Below are 12,539 nucleotides of genomic sequence, written 5' to 3' on the forward strand. Positions count from 1 at the left end.
TATTCATACAGATGCTCCAAAGCTTCCCTCTGTGTCAGTGAGTCCCTCTGCTGAGATAGTGGAGGGCAGTTCAGTGACTCTGACCTGCAGCAGTGATGCTAACCCAGCAGCTAAATACACCTGGTACAAGGAGAACCAAACTCTGCATCAAGGCCAAGAAGGAAGTTATTATTTCAACTCCATCAGCTCTGAGGACAAAGGAATCTACTATTGTATGTCTGAGAACCAGTATGGGCAGATCAACTCTACATCGCTATTGTTAAATGTCCAGTGTAAGTCAAGCTTAATTCCAAATCATGCATGCTAATATTAATGGAATATTTCTTGATACATATTGTTTATATTCCTTAACAGATGGTCCAAAGCTCCCCTCTGTGTCAGTGAGTCCCTCTGGTGAGATAGTGGAGGGCAGTTCAGTAAGTCTGTCTTGTGGCTGCGATGCTAACCCAACAGCTAACTATATCTGGTACAAGAGGACTAAAAGTCCACACCATGAACGCCTCAGTGAAGAACCACAGCTTGTCTTCAACTCCACCCAGTCCTCTGACTCTGGAGAGTATTACTGCGCAGCTGAGAACCAGCTGGGGAGGAGGACATCTGAAGACATCATTATTAATGTAAAATGTGAGTGAAACACAGGTTCTATGCTCTAGCGAAATTAAGTGTCCTGTTCTTTGATCTTTATTAAAGGGGAACTCCACTGATTTTATTGCATTAAGTATACTTAACTCATCATGGGGAGCACTACACTATAATGTCTTCTGTGTCTCCAAACTCTGAAAAAACAAGCTTAATGATGTCGTCAGGGTTAGCTCAGATTGGGCTTTAGGCTTTTCACAAGAACATTGAACGAGATCTGGACTGGACATTCAGTGTTTGACCCATGGATATCTCGTCTTCTACTACTTTAATTTGGAAAATTATTTACACACATTATCGTGATGTGTGAACTACACAATGACTCAACAAAACAGCTCCCCGACACATTTCTGACACATCGCCGACGTCTGCCAGATATCTAGCATGCCAAATATCTGGAGGAGTCGGCCAACTCGACATCCACATCCAGCCAATGAGAGCAGGCAGCTACTTTTTCACCGCAAAACACTTTTTACTCACCTCCAGCTCTCTCTGTTGCTCAGACAATCCCTGCTACCTGCATGTGCTGATCCATTCTTTCACCCAGATTTTTTGTCTTTATAATAACAACAAAAAACAGCTGTTTCGTGTGTAGATTTGCGTCATTTTGTTTCACATTTCACATGTGTTTTCTTGACAAAACATGGTTTGGAGACCAGTGTTGGGTGACAGAGCCGCTGTCAGCTCGTGTAGTGTGTGACCCCCTGTCACCGATCAGTCAGGTAGTGTGAACGCCACAACGACTTCAAGACTCCCGTCACCAGACAGCACGCTGAAAATCATGTAGTCTACACAAGGCTTAACTTGACAATGAAAAGATTTTACCTCCCCTGCTTCAATTTCAGTCTTCTGCTATAGATTTGGAGCACAATCACTTTCTATATCCTGCTGTATACTATGTGATTAAGTATTTAAGAACAATATGAACCATGCACATCAGCTTATGGTAATCTATATTCATACAGATGCTCCAAAGCTTCCCTCTGTGTCAGTGAGTCCCTCTGCTGAGATAGTGGAGGGCAGTTCAGTGACTCTGACCTGCAGCAGTGATGCTAACCCAGCAGCTAATTATACCTGGTACAAGGAGAACCAAACACTGACTCAAGGACCAGAAGGAAGTTATTATTTCAACTCCATCAGCTCTAAAGACACAGGGATCTACTACTGCAAGTCTGACAACAGATATGGACAGATCAACTCTTTATCTCTATTGTTAAATGTCCAGTGTAAGTTTTATTTTTCATGATACAAAAGTAATTCCAACTCATTCATGCTAATATTAATGGAAAATGTCTCAATACATAATGTTTAATTTCTTCCAGATGCTCCAAAGCTTCCCTCTGTGTCAGTGAGTCCCTCTGCTAAGGTAGTTAAGGGCAGTTCAGTGACTCTGACCTGCAGCAGTGATGCTAACCCAGCAGCTAATTATACCTGGTACAAGGAGAATGAAGACTCACCAAAAGCATCAGGACAGAACTTCACCATCACTGTTGTCAGACCTGAACACAGTGGGAAATATTACTGTGAAGCCCAGAACAAAAGAGGACGTCATAACTCCACCCTGCATCTGACTGTTGTGGCAGGTATATTTCCCTCAATTTGTACACATATCGCAGCAGAAATCATAACACACTATCTGATTTTAGGCTAATACAGGGAGAAGAGAACCTTTACCTTAAGAAGCCATCTTGCACTCACCTCTTAACTTTTCAATTCACTTACACATGCACACATCAGAAATAATTCACCATATATATAATGAAAAAGTGGGGGGATTAAGGTTAGCAATTAAATGATGCCCCATGTTAGTTAAACCATCCATGTGACCAGGGATGTGCACAGACATTTTGGTGGGCAGGGGCTCAAGAGGAAAAAAAGGGCATTTTTTTTAAACAAGACAAATATATTAACTCAACAACATTTTTACTCTTCTACAAAATAATCATTTCACACAGAGACCATGGTCTTCTTTAGTATTCACTAGGTTTATGACAGGAGCAGGCGAAAGAAACGCAAACTATGCCACAATGTGCATGTTTTCTATGCTACTAGTTTCAAGTATATATTTATGACATAGTTTCATTTATAATTTGTTTATTTTTCCACAAGGCAATAAATCGTTTCAATTCTTTTGGTGTTATTGGCATACATAATACTTCACATAAATCTTCACACTAAACTGTGGCATTGGGCTGCAGGAATAATTAAAATAAATGTTATTTAAATACTTTTACTTTTTGTTTCACAAGCAAGATGCCAAATGAGTAAAGATAACCTTCAGCTTCACACAGCCAAGCAACGGAATACTGAATTGACTTTTATTATTGTTTCTATTATATTACATTTACCACACACACACACACACACACACACACACACACACACACACACACACACACACACACACTTACTTACTTACTGATGGTGACATCGACTTAGTTTCACATTTGAGGGAGGGCTGTCTGTATTATATAAGGATCTATCAGCATACAACAAACTAACAGAGTGGAAAATAAAACTTAAAGAATACACCTTTAGATGGGGTTTATTTTAAGCATAATATCCTCTGTCTATTTGCATCTGTAGATTTATTCTATGTTAACCAAAACAAGCTAATCTGCATATTTACAAAGTACATTTCAGAGGAAAATGCTCTTGATGTAAGTCATTAACTGGGGAAATTCTGTGGTGATATGCTTTAGTTATTTTCTTTATCCCATTCACCTGCAGTGATTTGTCAAATGTTTGCAAATTGGTGTATTAATTAGTTAACACCTAATTTGCATATTGTTTTACAGATTGCGATGACGTTATTAGACACAAATGTAACTTCCGCTGTAGTGTCTCCATCAGTACATTAGGTTTTATGGCCATGAGATATTGCCTTAGCTAAACATCAGCTAACTTATTACATTAGCTCAGCTCATGAGTCATGCGTTAGCAAGGCATAGCCTATATTGTCTTTTGTTTAATTAGCGGTAAACTCGAGGCACTGGTAGTTTAGTCTTTTGTTCATCACCACTCACCTCCACACAAGCCAAGAAAAACAGTGCTGGGAGAGAAGCTGGAGGGGCTGCTGTCTGTCTGTGAGCTGCGCTCTGGTTGCGCAGTGAGATGCGGGGGGGAGAGAGAGAGAGAGAGAGGACATCGGAACTCCAAAGTCTCATCTTCCGACCTGATAGCCTATTTAGATTTTTTTTTCCCCAATACATATATTTATTTGACAGGGAATCTGTTGCAAACAGGAATAATTCCCAACTTATATTTTAGGCCTGTTAAAAAAAAGCATCCCAGAAAAAAGGGCACTTTCTCTTGAAGAAAAAGGGCAGGTGCTGAAGCCCCTTTTGATGTCTATGTGTGCACGTCCCTGTATGTGACACTTCTAGATTCCTGGATCTCTGCTATTAACTTGATGCCCATTGTGAAATGCCAGGTGAAGTTGAATACAGTTCAGAGTAACTGAGCTTTGCACTGCCTTATGGTTTGCTCATAAACTGCAAAATTTGCACTAAAATACCACACAGGCAAAGTGAATTAAATACTGCAGCTTTGTTTGCTAGTTGTAGTGCTGCTACTGTTAGGACTTTGCTTTTGTGCTCATGTTTTTCTTGTTCAGTCTGTCATGGTTTATTTGTAGATGTGTTTATTCTTTTGTTCAGTTCTCTTAGTAGGCTACCCATCTTGTTTCTTAGTTTTAGTCTTTTTGTGTCTTAGTTCATGTCTCTGTAGTTATTCCTGGTTCTGTGTTTGTCTTGTCTGCTTTTGTTCCGTTTTATCCTAGTTTTAGTCTATTCTTGTTTGGTTGTAGTTTATTTTTATTATTCAGTTTTCTGTCTGCTGTTGGTTTGTGTTCCATGCCAGGTGATTGTTTTGTCTTTTGGTGTTCAGTTTTTCCTGCATTTTGGTCTGGTCCTGTCTGTTCCCCTCGTTTGGTTTCACCTGTTTGCCTGTGTTCTGTCTAATTACCTCATCTCCTCCTCCTGAGGCCTGTACCACAAAGCGAGTTCAACATACACAGGATATCTTTTAGTTATCTGGCTTAACTAACTGTTATGTCCCCGGCTTGTCTAGGGGTGTGGGACGAACAAAGAGATAAATAACCGGTGGAAAAACCAAGGATGACACGTGTCAAGTTAATGTATTTATTCCAATCAAAGTAACAAAAAAGGCGTTTAATCAACTAAAAATGATCTCTGCCCACACCAGAGACGATATGAATTATATTCACCCTATAACGTCCTCTCAACCATTTGGAAGACCACATTTTAAGTCACTGTATCTCAAGGAAAAATGTACTGAACTTAATTCAACCTGTTTAAGCCATCTCTATCATTCGGTGTAGGTATGCTGTGCTAAAAAAATCCACTAGTTGTCACTGTTTCTTTAAGCAGCATGCATTTTCAGATACCCTCCTTACAGGAAGTTAAAATCGTCAAAATCACTGCAGACATGAAGAGTCTTTTTGGTGGAAATTTCAAAGGTTAGGATATTTTTTTGACATATTATAGTTCCAGAGGAATTACTTAATAGAATTATGTAACTTGATGCAAAAAAGACCTCAAAAAAAGTCTAATATGGGTCAAATAATTTTCTGCTCTACCAAACGGTAGAGTTGGCACTTCATGGTAAAGGTCGGCTAAGCTAATGTAATACAAATTTACTAGCTAATGTAACACAAATTGACTGCTATGAAAACTTCTGAACATTCATTATTTTTAACATGACATTTTATAATGTGTTTCCATTTTGTATATATATGTATGTATGTATATATATATATATATTATGTATATGTATGTATGTATATGTGTATATATGTGTATATATATATGTATATATATATGTATGTATGTGTTATAAAGTTTTAAATTGAATATTCGACAGACATTCACCCAGGATCAGGTGACGGCTTCTTACTCAGTTCACCCAGTGTCGGCAGTATAAATGCGGTTAGCTCACCTCCGATAGCTCGTTTTTAACCACCAGGGGTCAATTTAGGAATCGTCAATAAATTGCAATTGTTAAAACCGTGTTATGGAAAAATCATCATTTATTTCAATAGCTTCCATGTCAGGTGACCTACCGACTCCAAATCAATGCTGAATTGTAGTACTACACTAGACAAATCAGACACACCTCTTTATATGAGATTTGAGTACTTGTTTTATTTTATATGAATATTTATTTATATTTTATGGAAGAAAATGCTCTTTTTTTTCAATAGCTTCCATGTCATGTGACCTACCGACTCCAAACCAATGCCAAATTGTAGTACTACACTAGGCAAGTGAGACAGACCTCTTTATATTAGATTTGAGTACTTGTTTTATTTTATATTGATATTTATTAATATTTTATGGGGAAAAATAGCTTTCAATAGCTTCCATTTCATGTGATTCAGGGACTCCAAACCAATGCTGAACTGTAGTACTACACTAGGCAAATCAGACACTCATATTAGATTTGAGTTCATATTTTATTTTATATGAATATTTGTGTCTCACAGGACATGGAAGCTATTGAAAAAAAGGCACATTTTCTTCCATAAAATATTAATAAATATTCATATAAAATAAATATTCATATAAAATAAAATAAAGCATTATTTTCCATAAATTATAAATAAATATTAATATAAAATAAAACAAGAACTCAAATCTAAAATGATGAGGTCTGTCATTGTAATTTATTAACAGTCCCTAAGTTGACCCCCGGTGGTTAAAAGCGAGCTATCGGAGGTGAGCTAACCGCATTTATACTGCCGACACTGAATGAACTGAGTAAGAAGTCGTCACCGGATCCTGGGTGAATGTCTGTCGAATATCCAACTTAAAACTAACTTCACCACGCTGATTACACAGCGCCAGGCTCAGGACACAGGCACACACCTGCGGAGAAGAGACACCCACAGCAACACAAGCACAACCCACAGATCTCAAGGGTCCTAACACTAACCCTAACAATCGCTAACAAAAGCTGGTTATTAACTCTGTAAGTCAACCCAGGGTTTCCCAATCTAGCCATGAGCGCATTCACATAAAAGAGGCGGTGTTAGCAGCAGATGAATCACAGCCACGAAGAAGTCCACTGGCATCAGTGCATCATATTTTACAAACTGTAACACTACACAAATACACATTCTCTGCAGCTGACACATGCAGGGAGACAGAATATCGCTTACAGTGTGAATGACGTATAGTCTATAATAATAATGTGTTCTTATGAGCTGTATGAAAATTTCAGCCTTATTCTTTCAGCTTTAATGTATCACATTAAAAGACTGGGCACTGAATAAATGGTCGTTCCACCTCACTTTAAAAAACTTCTCTAGATTAATTTATTAAACAAACCCAAAACTGTTCCAAACATTGTTCTGAATTAACTTCATAAAGCAATGACATTAAAAATCCATTTATGCTAAAAAATGTGCTCAAATAGTGGCTGAAAAACTGAAGGTGATGATACACGGGGCAACTTTTTGAGCAATGTTGCTGTGCAATCTTGCTAGTGGCAGGTCCCACTATGTTTTGAACAGATAGCAGCCTTGTGGGCATGTGGTGGGGGAGGGGGATTACGGTAGTAGGCCTAATCTTTACTCATTACCATTGACGGCAACGTTGCCCTGCACAATTGCTCTAAAAGTTGCTGTATCATCCACTTTAATGTCAACATTTAGGCGACTGGAAACTCACCTCATTACCTGCGGCCACATCGCAAAAGGTGGGTCAGAACATGACCAGTCTCTGTAGTAGGCCTATAAGAAAGCTACTAACCTAAAATAAATAGCCTGCGTTCATATAAAAATTTAGTATTTCAATAATTCAATAATTGTCCTTAGGTGTGATTGTGAGCGTGAGTGGTTGTTTGTCTATGTGTGGCCCTGCGATGGACTGGCGACCTGTCCAGGGTGTACCCCGCCTTGCGCCCGATGTCAGCTGGGATTGGCTCCAGCTCCCTCGCGACCCTGTACGCAGGATAAGCGGTTGACGATGGATGGATGGATGGAATATCCCTACCAAACTGCTCATAATATTCAGCCTCACAGAAGAAAAATTAAACCTATTTATTTTAACGGCTGTGTCAAACGGACTGGGAGCAAATAAAAAATATGAAACTCATCTCAAAACAGTAGCCTTAGTAGGCTTACTGTAAAAACCTGTAGGCCTACAATAGACTAAGGCTTTTAATCAGTCTCTGTACGATGATATCACCTTAGCCTACAAGAGTTTCTTCACATCACCACAGCAAACACAAAAGCAACCTATAACTCTGTGGGATTTTCTACAGATGGTGATGTCATTTTCCAAGAGAGCTGATTGGTCAGAAGGCGGCGTTTTCCTAGAGTTGATCTCTTATCTGGAACATGACCTGCTCTGGAGCAGGTTAGCCACTCAGCATAAGTTGCCATGGCGATCTAAGTAAGAAGTGAACCACCGTCGTGGTACTGAAAACCCAGGGTTAACCCCGAAGTTACCTGGATAAACTCAAATCCTGCTTCGTGGTACAGGCCCCTGGTCTTGGTTCCGCCCTGCTCGTTACCTGGTGTTTAAATGTTTGCTTGTTCTGTTGTTACGTCATCCTTGTCTACTGTTAAGTGTTCCTGCCTGTTCCTTGTTTATGGATTATACTCTTACTCTCTTTGGATGATCTTTTATGTGGATGTACCTTCGCTTGGACTCTTGCGTGCTATGGAAGTCTGTTCAGTTAAGTTTTTGTTTAAAGAAATATCTTTAGTTCGAACTGCATCCTCCTTGCCGTCTCAATATTTAGCCAGTGCACATTTTCATTTAGAGGAGAAATAAGAGAAGATGTCAGGGTGTCCAGAACCAGTTTTAGCCATGCACATCTGACTGAGAGAAGGTTATGTGACAGACCATGGACACACAAAGGGTGTTAAATCTTCCTGCTGGCCAGGGGGAGCTTGGGGATCCCACAGGAGGACATTTATACAATGCAATGTAATTTGTCTCTTAGGATGGCGAAAGATCTTCTACTATTTCAAAAGAACATGCATGATACAGAAAAATATTTTTGTTCTATCTCACCATGGGGCCAAACATCTGAACACACTCAAATTAGTTATTTTTTATTATTCCAGTTTTCCCAGGTTTATGGAAATTAGCAGTCTTTGGAACAACCCCTGCTGTTTTCCTGGCTATCATATGGCTCTCTGTCCTCCTACTGATAAAGTAAATAGATCTGTTTTACTAATGCATTGCACATTAAATACCAGAGTCTTTTTAGCAGTCATGTTGTCAACTAAATTATTTCCTTGGATTTTTATTAATTCTATTAACCAGGAAAAAGACATCCTCCAAGCAATCATCGGAGCCTGGAGATAGACCAGACGACAGGGAACAGGATGACCTTCATTATGCCAGTTTCCACTTCTCCAATAATCAGACAGATCCTGTCTACTCCAACATCATACCAGCTGTCCCCCGAAGACAAAAGGAGGAAGAGGAGGAGGAAGAACTTGTTGAGTACGCTGCTGTCCAATTTAACAGTGCCAGTACTGCCCCAAGGTGAGCAGCTCCTCTCACAGGAACATTATCCTCACTAAAACCTCAACATGGCATGCAGTTAATGGAGCTGATGATCAAGTATTTCATTTTAACACTTTCATTCCTGTTGCATTTGCTTGTTTTCTTTACATTTTCACTATCACTGTTTGTATTTGTGAAGGAATTTAAGGGTACTATGACCCAGGTTTCCCCAAGTCATGATAGGGTCAATTACTGAGCTAAAGGAAGCCAAATATTACATGCTATGTAATATATGCTATATTACATGTAAGCCTTCATCAGTCTCCGAAATGTCTTCATTACACCTGAACCTGGCTCACAATATTTTCACAACAGTTTGAGTTAATACTATATCTTTATCTTTTTTTCTGAGGACCAGAAGTCAGGAAACTGTGGAGGATCCAGCTGCATTGTACAGTACAGTCAACAAAACTGCTGAACACAACCGGAACGTCTAATCTGTGCTTTCTGTCATTTTCATCTGTGAGAGCAGCATGGGTCTAGGGATGGCAAAGTTAGTCGGCTGGTTGGTTTGGCGGTCAATTGGTTCGCCACTTTGGTCCAGACTGAAATAGCTCAACAACTACTTCATGGATTGCCATAAAAGTGTTTACTGACATTTTGATCCCAAGAGGTGAGGACTGGTTAACACGATTGTCCCTGAAGGGAAATTTGGCTTGGGCACAGTGCATTGTTTCCTCATAAAATCACAAAAAACACATCACATTACATCAACAAGTATCTGAGAATCATTGACATGTTGTAGTACTTCATAAGAGGAAAACATAAAAACGAAGAAAAAGGACATTGTTAACAACACAGTGCCATGGATTAAAGCGCAAGCGCTTATGTACTAGTGCGGTTATTGCACGTTGCCCTATTGCACCGAGGATGCAGACTTTGGTGATCCCCAGACTTTAACCCTGCACCACAACCATGGTGACATGTTTTTTGTTTGTGACATGTTTTGACAACTATTGAATGGATTGTCATTTGGTACAAATATTCATCTTGCCCTGAGGATAAATCTTAATGGCTTTGGGGATTTCCTGACTTTTCATCTGTCTATCAAAAATATCTAAACTAATTTCATGAAATGTGTTATTTGCTTCTTTGGTTTATGACCAAATCCCTGAAAAATGAATGACATTCTCAGCAGCCTCAGCTGTACTTTCTGTTTAGTGCTGATTAACAAATGTTAGAAACTAACACAACTAACATGGTGAATATGATAAACATTATACCTGCTAAACAAAACTAGAACCCACTTGTAAAAACATTTCTCCATAATGTGGTCAAAAACTCTGCAGGATACATTTTAACCTTATTTAAAGATTAATGTCACATACCAAACATTATCATAATTCTTCCACAGTATGGCTTCAAACATACTGTATCTCTGTAGTACTGTATCACATGCTTAACAGGAGGTAAGCTTGAAATTATAATTTTTTATGCGTATTATTAAATTTGCTATTTAAAAGCACATCGGGAGAGATAGTAAGAGGAGAGAGGGACATGCATTAGGTGATCTTGTTGTAATTTCATACTGTTGCCACTAGATTGTAGTCAAAAGCCATATTTTAAATCCCATAAAGTACATTTCTCTCTTATCTGTGTAAACTGTCTATTTTCACCTCATTGTTACTCCCCTCTTTTTTTGTTTTTTTTCCCAGTTCCATTAGCACAATATCACAATAATTGTTATTTCTACTCCATTATTACAACATCTCATCACAATTGTCTGTCTTGCCTCATTTTTAAAAGCTTATTATTATGGACCATCTCCTTTGTACTGAAATGTTTTGTTTTGATTAAATAAAAACAGTTTGAAATGCTCACAAGTCATATCTACAGTAATTAAACACATTGCTTTATTTTAAGGGGTCACAAACAAAAGAAGCAGAGAGTATTAGCCTAAACAATACCATGCTGGAGTTTCAGTCCAGCAGGAGTAGCTTAACAAAGTGATATCAACATCTGTGTGCAGCGGATAATTTCACTGCATGTGAACTAAAATAACAGCTGCAGTCCACTGATGTGGCAAAAACAAATGGTTAAGCTATCGTTTGTCCTGCACCAAATATCTGAGTTAACATTTGACATTTAGGTTTTGAAGTAAATAAACATTTTGCAAAACAACAAACAAGTCATCTTCTTGGCCATTTAATGCCATCTGGTTTGCAATGCATATCAATAATGTGCAGAGGAAGGAAGCGTGGTGTATTTTAACAGCTTTCTGCATACCTTCCTGACCACAAAGGAACATTAAGGTCAACACAACTTCCCTTTGTAAGTAGAAGTCTGACATGACTAATATATATCATTTGTACATTAATTACCTACATATGTGTTTTATCTCTGAAGCAGGAGCAGCTATGAGTTTAACAGCAGCAGTGAGTGGATTAGTTGTTTTCCTTCTTTCTATGCCAGGTAATCTATATCCAAATTTATACTGAAGGACATTTAGCACACTGTCTTTGCCTGAGTGTCTGTTTTCTGTCTCATTACATATTTAGCACTAGTGTTTATATGGTAGTGACAACTGAAGTTCTCGGATCTGTTTGTTTCCTTTCACATGAAACACCTCTGTGTTCTTTAGCAGGTTTACATACAGATGCAGTCTTTTGTTTGATGTAAAGATTGTGACTGAAGTTTCTGATGTGCTCTGTGTTACAGTGGTACAGAGTCAGATTGGCTGGGGAGTGACTTACACCTCTACTCAGATCTGTGCCTTAAAAGGATCAACAGTGGACATAAACTGCACCTACAGATACCCACACAGGATAAACACTTTAACTACAGTTGAAAAACTTATTTGGTTTACTAGAGTAAGTTATCGTGAACCTGTGGATCTGAGAACAGACTCTGAGTATTCAGGTTGCGTGACGTATAGCTGTGATAAGAACAACTGCACTCTGAGAATCACAGACCTGAGAGAGAGCGACTCAGCTGAGTACAAGTTCAGGTTCATAACAAACCAAGAACGTTGGAAATATACTGGTTTACCTGGAGCCACTCTGTCTGTCACAGGTAACATTTTAATTTTAATTAATGAACCATTATGACAGCTCGAATATAGCCTACTAGGGTAGCGGACGTGCACACGGACAGCTGCGGACGATGGGGATTTTTTTGTCAGGTGGACCCTTGCGTACTCTCGGATATAACGTGCTTCAATTTTCCAACAGTAGCCCAAACAGACAAACTACCCTACAGAGCGAGTTTCATCACTATCTTGAATATGCAACCTACGAAGAAGAAGTAGTGAGGTTTATTAGAAGTAAGGAGAGAAGTGAAGTTTGGACAAATAGAGGACCACACGTGTTATTTAGCAGTGCAGAGCCAATAGAGCATGTCGGCCACTGTAGTTTC

At 38.9% G+C, this 12,539-nt stretch overlaps 1 protein-coding gene across 1 annotated transcript in view; it reads left to right on the plus strand.

Moving 5' to 3' along the window:
- Window positions 1-10,888, plus strand: part of LOC123958138 (B-cell receptor CD22-like) — a 17,290-nt gene extending 6,402 nt beyond the window's left edge. Inside the window, exons 5-10 of the mRNA XM_046031425.1 lie at window positions 12-272; window positions 1,605-1,865; window positions 1,962-2,222; window positions 8,747-8,828; window positions 8,940-9,164; window positions 9,538-10,888. Of these exons, the coding sequence (XP_045887381.1) occupies window positions 12-272; window positions 1,605-1,865; window positions 1,962-2,222; window positions 8,747-8,828; window positions 8,940-9,164; window positions 9,538-9,622 (1,175 nt within the window). The 3' untranslated portion in view covers window positions 9,623-10,888. The remainder of the gene's footprint in view (window positions 1-11; window positions 273-1,604; window positions 1,866-1,961; window positions 2,223-8,746; window positions 8,829-8,939; window positions 9,165-9,537) is intronic.
- Window positions 10,889-12,539: the final 1,651 nt, after the last annotated feature.

Source organism: Micropterus dolomieu, linkage group LG01 (genome assembly GCF_021292245.1).
Source record: "Micropterus dolomieu isolate WLL.071019.BEF.003 ecotype Adirondacks linkage group LG01, ASM2129224v1, whole genome shotgun sequence".
In the NCBI taxonomy this organism is placed as follows: domain Eukaryota; kingdom Metazoa; phylum Chordata; class Actinopteri; order Centrarchiformes; family Centrarchidae; genus Micropterus; species Micropterus dolomieu.